Consider the following 14,937-nt stretch of genomic DNA (forward strand, 5'->3'; position numbering starts at 1 on the left):
GTGTGGGGGGGCCACAGCCCCGTCCTCCAGGGTGTGAAGCGGGTATGGGGGAGATCAAAACTCCAGACATCCAGAGGCCCCCAGAACACAAGAGACCATGGAAGACCAACAGAGGGGCAGCCGCGCCACTGTCCCAGTAAGAGCTGAGGAGAGTCCCAGATGAGGGCTCGCCCAGCAGCCGCGGAGCAGAAGCCAGGGGGAGTTGCAGTGACGTGCCCGTGAGCTCCGCCGGCCCCCAGCTGTGCCTGAGTGACCGAGCCCCAGGCCGAGAGGCCGGGGGCACCCCACCTCCAAAGGGGCCCGAGCGAGCCCCAGGCCCCAGGCCCCGACAAGCGGCCGCCAAGGAGTGAGCCGGTGTGTACCCGGACGCCCACCCCCAGACACAAGGAACCACCAACACACCGACATCTGAGGGAGTCCGCCACCGGCAGGGGAAGTGGTGGTGGGTGGAGATAGGCCTCCAAACCTTGGAGGGCCTGAGGTGTCCCCAGAGAGGTGGCGTCTGATACCCAACCTGACATATAGACACAGACATACAGGCACACACAGACACAAACATCCATTCCCACCCTCATGCTCTCATATGCACTCACTCCACACTCAACCAACGTGGAGACAGACATAAAGAGACGCTGTACACACAATCACACTCCCCAAGCGTACTCTACAAACCGGGTCTAGGTACCCTTGCCCCTGGAGGGGGGAATTGCACCCAGACCCAGGTGGTGTTACCCTTTTCCCTGCGGTGGGGAGAGGCAGACCATCCCGACTCCGCAGCAGCAGGGAGGCCCCACACCCCAGACCGCAGTCGGACGGCCAACTCCTCCTACTAGCCCTCCCGCTCCAGCAGGCCGCAGAGAATGGGGGTGAGGAGAAGACTCCAAACCTCCCTCCACCCGCTCATTGTAGTGTTGATGCATATGTGTTCTAAGGTGCAATTAAAACCCAGGAGGGCATGGAGCTACCTGCCAAGGAGCAGCAGGTAAGCGCATAGTCCCTCCTGCTAGCCCTCAATGGCTAAGTGTATTTAAAATTGAGAGGTGGGCAACGACGTCAGGGGTGAGGTATACACCCTGATGGTAATTTGGACTCCGTGATTGTGCCCACCCCCAAGATCCTATATGTATGTGTAATGAGAGTGTGAATAATGTGAATGTCTAAGTTGTGGGATAAAATTGAGGCAGAGGCAGCCAGAAGGGGACAGAGGGGGGGGTAGCCTCCTCTGCACCCTGGTGACATACCCCTACTCCAAGGCCCTGCATGTGTGGGTGGTTGTGGGGGAGCGGGAAGAGGGAGGCAGCTGGAGATGGGGAGGGAAGGAAGGGAGGGGCAGGTCCTTTTATCAGCTCCATCACCTAGTGGGGGTGGGGGGTCATAGTTTGGTCCCGCCTTCACTGTTGTGATTGGTGAGGGGGTAGGGACAGGCTTAGGGCGTCGGGGGGTTCCCCGGAGGCATCTTCCTTGGGGGGCTCAACCCGGGGTAGCGGTCACGTCCGGTTGGGGGCTCTGTTGGCTCTCAGGTGACTGTTTCCTCGCGGCTGCGTGCAGCGGGGCTAGGGGAGGGTCTGTGCTGACGGACGTGGGTTACTGACCTGGCAACCTGGCTGCCCCTGGGTGGGTCCGGGATGGGCGTGAGGTTCTGGGGGCGCTCCATCTCTGGCTGGGGCCCGAGCCGGGCCTCGGGGGCTTGGGTCCTGGTTAGTGTGTTGCCGGGGTTGTGGGCGGGTGGGTGCATGGGGGCCCGGCCCTGGAGCAGGGTGCCGCCGGTGCGTCGAGCCGCCTGGGGGGCTCTTCAACTGGTGGGGGGGATGGTCACATCTTGCAGGAGCTTTCTTCTCTTCAGGAACTCTCTGCAGGAGGGGGAGATACAGGAGAGGTGGAGGAAGATCTCAGCCTGGGCGTTTACCGTCTTATGTAGTCTGGAAGATGAGTGGATGGTGGGGTGGGTGCAGTTTTCTCTGTGGTGGGGTTGGGTGGACTGTCCAGGGCTCTGTGGAGCCGGGGGGCGCTACTGCACTGGGCCCCGGTCTGATGGCCCCGGTCTGATGGGCCTGGGCCCCCTTTCCCTGGCAGGACATTAAAACCTGATATAGACACTAAACTAACAACTAAACTGAACACACCCTTTCATTAGTCTCACGCTGCTGTGTAGTAATTTTTACACACTTCTTTACAACATTGTTTCAGTTCATTAAGGTTTGTCAGAATTTGGTCATGTGTATCTGTCTTACAGTATTTCAGTCAGGTGGAGGTCTGGACTGTGACTGGACCATTGCAACACTTTTAATGTTTTTTAGGAGCTTGAAAAAAGCAGGGCTCGCAAAATCGCTAGCCCGACGTCCCGGGGCTAGCGATTTTTCCAGTCGGGCTACCAAAACCTTTCTCTGCCCTGCCCGTCAGGCTGTCATAGGAAGGAAAAATACATGTCAATGCTTGTGCATTCTTTCAAAATGTAGCTGGGTAATTATGTCATTGGCATCGGTGAGCCACTGTCAATATGTGACATATTGAAATTGCGTTTGAATTTGCGCTTGTTTTTGCTTTCACTTTGCAATCGCGTGAACTGTGTATAGAGAGTGACAGTACTGATTGGTGAGTGATGATAATTTGTGCACCAATTCCTCTGACATCGTCTTATCAATCGTTAGCTTACTATGCAAACATGACAAGTGAAATCTCCCGCAGCAAGCTTAAACATGTGAGAGGTTGATCACGCAGAGAATCGCTGACCGTTATGTGTGTGTGTGTGTGTGTGTGTGTGTGTGTGTGTGTGTGTGTGTGTGTGTGTGTGTGTAAAAGCAGCAGGATATATATTTTAGTTCTGCTGAGCCAAATAAGACAGGTCAGGGTGAAGAAGTGACAGCCAAAGAAAAGCTTACCACCAGCCACCGTACAAATCAGACTATAAGGCAAAAAGAAAGTGCAGCTTTATGGTTTCATGGACAAAATAATTTCTGTGGCTGCAATATGACGAGCTAAATAACCAGGGCTGCACATAAGTGGTCCGCAGGTGCGCATTCACTGTCAAAATAAAAAAACGCGCACAAGATAAGAAGTTGCAACGCGTGTTTGTGTACATAAGATTTTCAGGAGGAGGACAGACATTTGTTTAGAACTCTTAAAGATGTCGAAGAAGCTCCTTTAAGCAATTACTTTGGTTTTCCTCCACCTCCAAACAAATGTCAGAAGGAGTCCGAACCACAAAAGAAGCACGTATTCTCGGAAAAGTGGTTGCAGGAGGTGAGCTTGCTTCAAACAAATGATGAACGCACAGAGATGTGGTGCAGAATGTGCCGTGAAAATCCCACTCTAGCGGACAAAAACAGCCTTTCATATGGACGCAAACGCGCGCTGCAACTTCTTATCTGGTGCGCGTCTTTTATTTTGACAGCGAATGCGCACATGCGGACCACTTATGTGCACCCGTGTAAATAACATAATGTTCTGCCGGGTGTGTTGTTGGTTTTCCCTCGATTTCTGAGTCGACAAGCGCCTTTGTTACTGGGACCAGTCATTTTAAGAAAGGCCCCATTAGAACCCATGAGAAATGCAAGAAACGCATTATTGCTCAGTCTGCAATATCTTTCCCAGAACAAACACCAATTGCAAATAACATTCTAAAAATAAACCTGAAAATCAGTTTAGAACAGCTACTATGTTGCAAAGAGTGAACTACCACTGGCACAATGTAGCAGTCTTTGCAAAGTTCACAAAGCAAACGGTCCTCGATCTTGGTTCCACTTGCCTCTTACCCGTGACTTCAGTGGAAATTTCAAATTCAGGATCTGACACAGACTGATTTATGTCCTACACAGTTCTTACAAGTTCATAGAAATTTCTGTCCAATTAGAACCAAGTATTTGAGTTGATGATTATCATTTTTATACAATGTTGTAATTTGTGTTTCAACAATTTTTTGATTAATGTTTTGTTTCCTTTACAATATTATACTTTAATGTATAATATTGTAAAGGAAACAAAACATCAATCAAAAAATTGCTCTCTTTTTTATTCGGGCTACTTAAATTTATTTTGGGCTACCAAAAACTGAAGAGTCCCTGCCCGAAGGGCTACCAGGGACTTTGAAATTTTGCAAGCCCTGAAAAGGCAACTGTCCTACTTTAGTTTTGTGATGACATTCACCTCTGACTCAGTCTAAAGGTTGAGAATCCTAAGTATTTAAATACCTGATATTGAACTTGTTAGTTCTTACTATAGAAAGTCGGACTTCACATTGTGTGGAAATGGCCTCGTATCCCCTCCCCAGACTGACTGAGAGCAACAATAGATTACTTTTTGAAGGAGTGTACAGTGTGTGGGTGGAAGTAAGTATACTGTAGCCTTTCGTTATGGCCTTGAATCATCACTCGGTGTAGTATTGTTCAAGTTTATATTCTTGTAACAGGAGTTACAATTTTACATTACAACTCATTCACTTTCTGTTAAAGACAAAACACTTTCAATCCCCAAAGCCAGGGGAATTAAAAGTGCGTGTGTGTGTGCGCGTGTGTGCGCGTGTGTGCGCGTGTGTGCGCGTGTGCGCGTGTGTGTGCGTGTGTGTGCGTGTGTGTGTGCGTGTGTGCGTGTGTGTGCGTGTGTGCGCGTGTGCGCGTGTGTGCGTGTGTGTGCGTGTGTGCGCGCACTGATGACTAAGAGCGTGGTTTCCAGGCTGAGCAGTGAGAAGATGGTGGCTTTTAGTGGGAGTTGTGCAGGCTGCAGCACAGACACTGCAGTACAGAAGAAAAGCGCTGTAATAAAAACATTAATTATAAACAAACAGACGGGAGCCACAGATGAAAAATACAAACATGTCGCACTTTGTGCTGTAGTGTGCTTTAGGTTGATGTTCGAAGCAGTTTTGTCCAGGAAGCCTTATCTTTACTTTGATCTACAATATTCAAATATTTTAAAAACACATATAAACTATACCAGGTTAATCTCGTGTAGTTAAACAGTAATCAGCCTGTCCATATGCTGTGTCTCCCCAAGTGTACTTGGGAAAGACATTAACCTCTGTTAAACTGGATGGCGTTCCAGTATGTTGTTCCACAGCTCTGCTGCCACTGCTAAAATGCTTTGTATAGCTTTAAAAATTAAAAGGTGCTATACAAGAGCAGGCTGTTTGTTATCTACATCAGTAATGCTGTAGTAAAAGTCCACAGTACTAATCATTCAAGAGCAAAAGAGTGAACGTTCTCAGAAGGACAGCCTGGCAGTAGGAGGACGGGGTAAGTGCCAAACCTGTGAGGTAGGAGGGTAAAAACAGAGAACCTGAGGATGATGGCCTGTTAGCAAGGCCGGTGAGGCCACTCTAGATAGGAGTCAAAAATCAGCCTCGGTGGCCAACCAGGGATGCTGAAGTCAGCTGTCAGCTGACAGTGACTCAGGATATGGTGAAACTACAACTGATCTGTGAACAGCCTTCATGGCTCTTCTTAGGCTGGAAAAACCTTCTGGGACGCTCCTTGTACTGACTAGATAAGAAGCTTCTGCTTTGGGTCGGTATCACATTACTGTTTTTAAAAAATTCAATATTTAAGTAAAATTTGCCCTTTTTGGCCATATTTGCACTTAGCTAGTAATCCACAGTTTAAGAACAACGTTTTCACACTAGAAGAATTTGCATTTGTAGTGGAAAAATGCAGAAGAAGCACAACTATCTGCTGAAAAGAGGTGTAGAAGCTAAAGTGTTTGCTGAAGACAGCTTTATTTGAAAGACTGAAGAGTGTTAAGAAAGCAGACTGAGCGTGAGAGGGGAAGATGTGTGGCAACAGCCATGGGTAGGAGTCGAACCTGCGCCGCCTGGCTCAGGGTGGCTGCTCGTCTCACTGATATCTCAGGGACTGGAAATGGAGGTGAAGACGCTGAAGTGGATATCGGAAAAGTTGCTGAAATCATGAAAACTTTGCAGAATTGTAATCATTTAGCAGAAATATTGCTGAAGCAAAACAGTCAGGTAAAAAGAAGCTGCAGAAGCTGAAATTCTGTCAGCTGAAAACATGCTGCCATGATTCAAACCCAGCTGCTCCTCTCACTGAGCTACAACATGGCTCACTCTGCTGAGCTAAACCAGCTATCACACTTGTGGTGTGGTCCCATTCATTTCAAAGGGCCAAAAAGTGCATAAAAAGCTAAATATTTCCAAAAGTATAAAAGTTATGAGCACAAAAAGATGCAGCTGGCATTAGCAGAAAGAGCAGTTTAAAATGTGAATGGTGAAAAACTAGAATAAGGCTGAAGAATAAAGTATAAAGAGAAACGGGGACACAAAAGTGTGGATGCCTTACGGCATTCACACAATTAAGAACACATTACACAAAAACATTTGGATATTTATTTATTACTCAGTGTGTGTGAGTGTGTCTTCGAGGGGCTTGAGCAGCTATGCAGCACATGGTGGACAAAGCCTGTAAGATGCAGTTACAGTGTTAGCTACAGTATTGGTAAATGTTACACTACACTGTCAAAAGTATTCGCTGACCCATCCAAATCATTGAGTTGAGGCATTCCAGTCACTTCTGTGGCCACAGGTCAAGCACCTAGGCATGCAGACTGCTGCTGCAAACATCTGCGAAGGAATGGGTGAGTCTCAGGAGCTCAGTGAAAACTGTTTGGAGGTTCTAGTAGAGTCCAACAACGAAACTGTGGACTGAATCGCTAAGGAGTTTAGGTGTTTAACTGGGGTTTTAGGATTATATTGTTTGTAAATTTGTTCCCACACATAAATACATTTCTAATCAAAGCAATGCTCATGTGGCTTAATTGCCTTCTGTGTTATGTTGAAACACCCCTGCATGATATGAGCAAAGTATGCTTCATTAGCAGCAGGGTGTAGAGGGCTGCCTGTTTCCCAGTTAAACTAAATAATAGTGTAATAATAAATATATATAATATCTTATACGTGAATGCAGCAGCTCAGGCTCGACTGAGACATAAGGCCCTTTGTTGCATATCTTCCTCCAATTTCTCGCCCTACTTTTCTGTTAATCATCAATGCACTATCAAATAAAGGTGAGGAGCCCAAAACAAAATAAAAAAAATATTGAATTACCAAGCAAAATCAGTTTGCGTAATAGGCAAGAAACACAAGGAGAAATTCAAACAAGAAAAGGAGAGGAACATTAGGAGTGGCCAGATAGCTTAGCTGCTAAGCACCAAAGCTGGTTGAATTAACAAGTTGTGCACAAAACTGACAGTAAGACGTGGGAGGATAACCTGGAAAGTTATTCTTAGTAGCATATTTAGCTTTGTTGCTACAAACAGGAGTTGGAGTTCATCCACAGGGTTAGAGACTCATTGGAGAGCAGCTGATACTGGTACTGATTGGTTTTCGGCAAATAAAATCATTGCAGAGGAGAAACTTATAGTTATTTCATATTTTATTGAAACAAGCTGCAGGTGTGCATATAATCCTGTATCAAAGTACTTTACAGTTATGAATATTGCATAGCCCAGTTTAGAAATGATAATTCTGTGTTTTTCTTCATAAAAGCCTTAACAGTTCACATGCCATGTAGTTAAAGACATAATAGCTTCATTGTTCAAATGCCTGAAAGAAAGAAGCCAGCAGCCTTGTCAACAGAAAGAAAATTTAGTCTCATGCCCTGTTTTTCCTCTCCAAACACTTAGATGAGCCATCTGCCTCTATAAATAGATTAAAAGGAATGTCAATGTGAATGAGAAGGACAGAAAGAGGAAGGACGGGGGATGGGTTGGATAGTAGAAAGATAATGATATCAATATAGCAGGGAGCACATTACAATTTACAAGAGAATGTCTGAGGAAATGTACAAGATACAAAAAAGTTGAGAAAACTGAACATGTGACTAGAATTTCCCATCTCTCTCTCTGTCCTCTGGTTTTCACTTACCCCTAATTCAGCAGTGACAGCAAAACCTTTCTTCCATGATTGGCTTATCCCAGTGCTGCTGCCCTTCACTCACCCCTGATTTCCTGGTTCAAAGCGAAACATTAAGACATTTCCAACTGTTTCAAACTTCCACTGATTCATTTTCGTACAGGCAGCACTGACTGGTTTTGCAAGTAGGTTCATCCATTATAAACTGACACACTGAAGCACCGGCTGTGTGCAAATATACAAACCTGTCACCAGGCACAGGTGAGACATTTGAGTTCGTTACATTTAGATTGTTTTCTCCTGCATTCCACACACTGGCTGTGAAAATAAACCTTATATATTCCACGCTTCATACCATTGTTGAGTAATATTATTAGCTTCATCTTTGAACAGGCAGATATTTTTTTTCTCTATCCTAATGAACCCTAATGGGTCTAACTTTTTCAGCAGACTGATTTATGCAACTTTGCTCAGAATCAGTTCCAGGCTAATCGACTCTATGTCAGACAAGTTGTAGGTAGGGGTGGCTGATGTGGCCCAAAATTCATATCTCGATATTCTTTAGCTGGATGGCGATATATGAAAAGAGAGTTCTTAGTCACGCTGTGTCCCAGATGTCACACAGGCACTTTTATTAACATACAGCGCAGATGTACATGAAACAATTACTCAGAAATAAATTATCAATATTTATTAAATAATAATGCTCCATAAATAAAATAAAACTGTTGTTTTTGTGCATAACAAAAAGCTGTGCAGTCAAAATGTAAACTAACAGACGCTGAGCATAATAACAAAGACAGATTTCACAGCTGCTCTGTTCCCAGGTTCTACTGCGTGACCGACAGCCTGGAGTTTGAATCCGCTTCCTAACCGTGTCTCTTACAGGTGCCATTTGTGGTCCTTGTAGGGCTTTGGAGTTGAAGTCACGCCGCAAGCTATTGTGGGAGCGTGGCGCCATTTTTCTGGGCCACGAATCAAAACGAAGACACTGTATTGGAAGGACGGTTGCTAGAAACATGCTTAAAAGCAGTTTAAAAGAAAAAGGACGGTACAGAGACAGCTTGCGTCCGGATGCAAAGAGACGGTACTTGCAGAAAATAGCGTGCATTGGAAATGTGGGCCTGTATGAAATACGGCCATGGAGTAGAAACCCTGAAGACCAACCGCTATTGACGTAGCCTGACATATTCTCGTACCTTATCTGTGGAGTCAGCGCGTACAAGGTGAACCAGTTTCACAATTATAAATCTCTGGAGGGACACATCCAATTCACCAAAGATTGGGTACAAGATTTGTGAGTACGTCGTCATTCAAACAAAGGTAAGTCAGCTCGAGTACTGCGAGTGAAATGCGTTTGATTTCCCTGCAAACATTCAGATTAGTGCAGCATAAATTCATTCATGAGGGAAACTACAGTGAGAACATGTGGAGGCTGTTAGAGGGATAACACAGTGAGTTCAGTGCACTGATGTGACATTGTCCTGAAGGATTTAGTCATTCTCTATGGTTAAAGAAATTGCAATAATTTATTCATATTTATTATAAATAATCCTAATTATAGATCTTGCTTCCGTGTTTGTATCCTGTGTCACTAAAAATCAATTTTATTTTAGTTTTATACATTGATTAATGACCTGCAGAATCTCCTTATCATATTACGTGTCCATAATTGTCACTTAAAGTCAAACTTTATGCTTTCTCCATCTCTAAAGTGATGACATCCTTGCATTACATACTTTAGGTTCATTTTCTGCAGGCAGGTTTCTGACAGAGAGCAGGCAGATTTACACTATAACATGCAGCGTTCTATAGATGGACACATAAAGAAATGAAAAATCACATGTATGTGCTAACTTTCTAAACACTTTGTTACAATTGTGATGAATGGATTAGAAAGTAGATCAAACACATTTGTGTCGGCCTTGGCTCATTAAAGTTCTTGTCTTTAAATGAACTTTGTATGTTTCAGGTACTGCACTCTCAAAGGCTGAATGAACCAGCATTGCAGCCATGGGTCACTGTGAGCATCACAGGGAAGGTTGAAGACGCCCACTGCAGCTGTAAGGCCGGAGTCGCAGAGACCTGCAGCCATGTCGCTGCAACAGTGTTGATCCGTGGCACAAGGACTGTTACAGATGAACCTGCATACTGGGGTTTGCTGGGTAATATGACCAATATACAGCCAGAGGTTGGCCATAAGATGGACTTCTCCTCTTCAGCTGCCCAAAAAAAGGCTTTCAATCAAAACATAAACAGACCATCCGTAGTGACAGGTAAAAGGAGCCGTCCTCAAAACAGAAAAATCCCACCTGCTACTGTGGAGGAATCGTCACTGATATTGGATACTTTGCTGGAACACAGTAAAGCTGTGGGTTGTGGGAATGACCCATAATGTTTTATCTAGGGGTCTAGATGTATGCCTGAAGTGCACTGCCATGTAAATAATTTGCATTTACTGAATATGTGCCACTGTTCAAAAGTTGAATAAAGAAACAAACTAATTTTTGCCTTTTTTCTTTAATTAAAACCACTTTAAAGAAAATCACATCAGTTACAATGATGATGTCATTTATAGTTTATAAAAGACAATGTTTACACATGACAGCGTTTATATGATATCACCCACTACTAACACTACTTAATTTACTGTATCTTCTGAAAAATTACTGCTATTTATATTTAACATATTTTATATTTATAATATTTAACAGGAGCGATTTTCATTTGTCCCTGGTTTTACTACCACACTGTTCGCCAAACGCAGCAAACCTTCACCATCTTATCCAGAAGGGTCACCCCTTCACCCTCACATGGAAGAAGTAATCTGATTGGCATGGTGGTATGTTTGAAGCAGGGATTTCGGAGTGCCCCTTGTGTAGCGCTGGAACCCAGTAATGATGTGTTTCATCCATTTCATAGGCTGGTTTGCTGCAATAATGCCAAATAATTAGCAACAATATTACGTTGAAGCACAATATGTATTACTCCGCGAGGCTCCTACCACATAAAATCGGTTTGAGGTCAGTAAGCACAAGCAGAATTCAAACATGAGGCGCACTGTCGATTTTTCAGATTTTGTTAATCTCGTTAAAATGACGTTAACGTCATAACGGCATTAACGCGGCAAATCTCTGTTAACGAGTTACCACAGATAGCCCCGGGTAATGCAACTATAGCGTTAACATCATTTTAACGAGAGTAACGCTGCAGCACTAAAATAGTAATCTCCAAATGTTTTCTTTTTACCGAGCAGCTCCTCTTAGATAGCTGCCGTGTCCATCCTGTCGTTGCCTGCAGGTGAAGCGATGGGGAGTCGTGTTCAGTGAAGGAGAGAGGCGAGGCGTAGAGACAAAAGTGGACGAAAGAGAGGCAAACTTGCGGCTCCACAAGTATAATTATAACGTAACATAGACTATATTGATATAAATGATATTGTCACATCTCATATCTTGTATAAAAATATATCAATGTATTTAAAAACTCGATATAGTTCCCAGCCCTAGATGTAGGTGTGGCTGCGTTTTGTTACAGCAAGGCAAAAAGGGAAGTGCAGACTTGGCAGAGTGGTAGGCGTGTCTTTGTTAGAGTATGGCTACAACTTTTGCTCATGAACAGCTTTTCTTTGTTAATTCCATATTTTCCTTTGTGCCTCAGAAAATAAGGGACTGCATATAAAAATGGCTGTAATTCATCATTTTGATACAGTACCCTTTTAAAAACCTTTATTTTAGGTGTTTTATACACTTATATACACTACTGTGTAAAAGTCTTAAGCTACTTCTCATTTTCATGTATATTTTCCTTCCAAGGAGCCAGACTTTCTTGTCATTTTTAAACTGGTCTTGAGCAACACTTTGCTAGACTTTCTGTTTTTTGAAAGTTTGTCTTTGCCGTGGAGGCCTAGGGCACGACCCGCTCTGCAAATAACAGAGGGTCTAAGCAACATTCCCAGTTGTGTTGATCCTTGTGAATGAACTTACGAATCATGGATTTTAAAGTTGTATCCAGCCAATCCACCAACCCGTCAGACTGATGCTGGTGGAAGGTGGTTTGAACAGATTTAATGCCAGTGATTTGTACAGTCTTGTAGTGGTCGACAGATGAACGATGTGCCCTGGTCAGTCAGTATCTCTGTCGGGATCCTGACTTGGGAGATTATCTGAAACAGTGCCTGCACCACACTCTTTGCCGAAAAGGTGCACAGTGACACTGCTTAAAGATATCCACTAGAACTAATACAAAGCGATATTGCTGTGCACTTTGGGGAAATGGCACTATAAGATCCATGCCAATGTGCTCAAAGGGATCTCCATTAACAGTAGTGGCCGCAAAGTCTCTTTTGAAATGGCCTCAGGGCAGGATGTGCACCATCGACGCATGTCCTGCCAAATGCTTGTCCACTAAAATTAAGCCATTATTCGCTACAAAGTTTTATTATATGCCATATGCCCCCCCCATGGGGTTGTATATATTGAGGCGCCTGGGAGGCGTTGTCAGTGTCACTGGCTGAACTGGTCACGGGTCTGTCATCCCACCAGTGGGTTTCCAGCAACACTGTAACACTAAGGACATGCAAACACCGTTTGCAGGGTTGGTGATTTTTAGTTGCGGTGTTCTTTCTTTCTGGATTTCTTTCAGTCTCCAACCTTCCTTTCATATCAAACATCCTTGAAAGAGTAGTTGTCAAACAGCTAACAGATCATCTGCAGAGGCTTATTTGAAGAGTTTCAGTCAGGTTTCAGAGCTCATCACAGCACAGAAACAGCTTTAGTGAAGGTTACAAATGATCTTCTTATGGCCTCTGACAGTGGACTCATCTCTGTGCTTGTCCTGCTAGACCTCAGTGCAGCGTTCGATACTGTCGACCATAATATCCTATTAGAGCGATTAGAACATGCTGTAGGTATTACAGGTACTGTGCTGCAGTGGTTTGTATCACATTTATCCAATAGACTCCTTTTTTCATGTAGAGTCACATATTGAGGTTAATTATGGAGTTCCACAGGGTTCAGTGCTAGGCCCAGTTTTGTTTACATTATTCAGTGTTTTCTTTTGGCGGTGTCATTAGAAGGCATACCATACATTTTCACTGCTATGCAGATGACACCCAGCTTTATCGGTCTATAATGCCAGATAACACATAGCAATTAGGAGGTATGTGTTACCTCCTAATTGCAGAAATGTATTAAAGACAAAGACCTGGATAACCTCTAATATAGGCTTCTAAATTGAGATAGACCTTATAGTACTCTATCACCCAAGAGAACACTTCACTCTCACACTTACTTGTTGTTCCTAAGGTATTTAAAAGTAGAAGGGAGGCAGAGCCTTCAGCTTTCAGACTCATCTTCTGTGGAACTACCTCCCAGTTTGGATTCAGGAGACAGACACTATCTCTACTTTCAAGATCAGGCTTCAAACTTTCCTTTTTGCTAAAGCATATAGTTAGGGCTGGACCAGGTGACCCTGAATCCTCCCTTAGTTATGCTGCAATAGACGTAGGCTGCCGGGGGATTCCCATGATGCATTGAGTGTTTCTTCTTCAGTCACCTTTCTCACTCACTTTGTGTTAATAGACTTTTTCTATGCAAATAAAATTGAATTTGAATTAAACTTGTTGTAGTTCATTATTCAATTTGGTAATAGGCCTATTGACTAAATGACGGGCAAAACAATCAGCAACAACAACACATTTTACTTCCTCATATCACTCTTCAGTCTTTTACTTCCAGAAAGGAAACACATGTGAAATGTTCAACGTGGTCTCACAGCAGTTTGTGAAATAGTTGTATTTAATCTTTATATCCGTGTCACTGAAAATGACATTTCATATGTGTTGATTCATGTCCATGTGCATAAACTTACATAATCACAGATTTCCACACATCATTTTTTAAAAAAAAGATGTGTGGATGTGTTAAGTTTGGACATTAAAAACAATTTGGTCAGGTTTAGGCACTAAATGCAGGATGTCCCTGTCCGATGATAAATTGTACATTTTTACACAACGTCTGCTGTATTTGAAGGGTTATCAGAGACAGAATTTTTAATTGTGTTCCTCTAGATGGGCCTTTTCCGAGGCAAGGCACTATATAAGAATCAGTCCATCTATCATTGAATAACTGTGGCTGACTGGCTGTGTGTGTTCCAGGATAATGGCGAGGACTCCCATCGTATCTCTCCCAGTCCCGTGGTGCACGTTCGGGGTCTGTGTGAGGCTGTGGTGGAGGCAGACCTGATAGATGCCCTGGAAAAGTTTGGACCCATATGGTGAGACAGCAACTAGTGTGTACACTATTTGAGTGTTTCTGCTTTGAAGATATCTGAAACTTGAAAGTATCCTTGAATGCATTTGATGATTGCAGGTATCGATTATTTTAGTCATTGAGTATTCTGGGGATTTCTCCATTGATTAATCAGGTAATCAGATAGGAAAGACTTTTGCGTAATTAATGAGCAATAATAAATATTCAACAGAGAAAATCACAGGTGTTTCAAAAGGAACTGCTCATTGGTTTCCATTTTAGAAACTACACTGTTTCAACAATTTAACTGCATGCATTTGTCAGAAAACTACTACAGTATTTACATATCATATTAAAACTGATGGTCACTTTGACGGGGCTCCAGCACTGCTCTGGATAGTGACTGAACCATTGCAACATCTTAAGACCTTTCTTTTTTCAGCCATCCCCTATCTACAGCAGTAACCTATCTGTTGTTGTTCTGCATGACCCAATTTTGACTAAACTTCAGCTGTTGGTCAGACGGCCTTTTATTTGATTATACAATACTTTGACATACAGAGGGGTTTTGTGGTCTCAATTATTTCCAAAGTGCTCAGCTACTGTGGTTGCAAAAGTAGCCCAAATCATCACTCCAAGCTATAATTATACAGTCTTTTCATGACAGTCTGATAGGACTGTCATGAACTGAATCATGTAACATGTGTTCTGAAGCCTGCAGAGTCTGAGATGTAGCCCTTGGGTTTTTGCAGTTTCTCTGAGAACTGCACAGTCTGACGTTGGGGTGAATTTGCAGATACATCTGGAAGACTGTCCCTATTGCCAGTCTTG

General features: G+C 43.7%; 1 protein-coding gene across 3 annotated transcripts in view; it reads left to right on the forward strand.

Annotated features, from left to right (window-relative positions):
- LOC120735534 (heterogeneous nuclear ribonucleoprotein L-like) overlaps positions 1-14,937 on the forward strand; it is a 57,920-nt gene that overhangs the window by 8,274 nt on the left and 34,709 nt on the right. For all 3 annotated transcript variants that reach the window (XM_040034923.1, XM_040034925.1, XM_040034924.1), the window contains one exon: positions 14,013-14,131. In XM_040034923.1, the coding sequence (XP_039890857.1) occupies positions 14,013-14,131 (119 nt within the window). The remainder of the gene's footprint in view (positions 1-14,012; positions 14,132-14,937) is intronic.

The sequence above is a fragment of the Simochromis diagramma genome, unplaced genomic scaffold (assembly GCF_900408965.1).
Source record: "Simochromis diagramma unplaced genomic scaffold, fSimDia1.1 OVJJ01000816.1, whole genome shotgun sequence".
Classification (NCBI taxonomy): Eukaryota; Metazoa; Chordata; class Actinopteri; order Cichliformes; family Cichlidae; genus Simochromis; species Simochromis diagramma.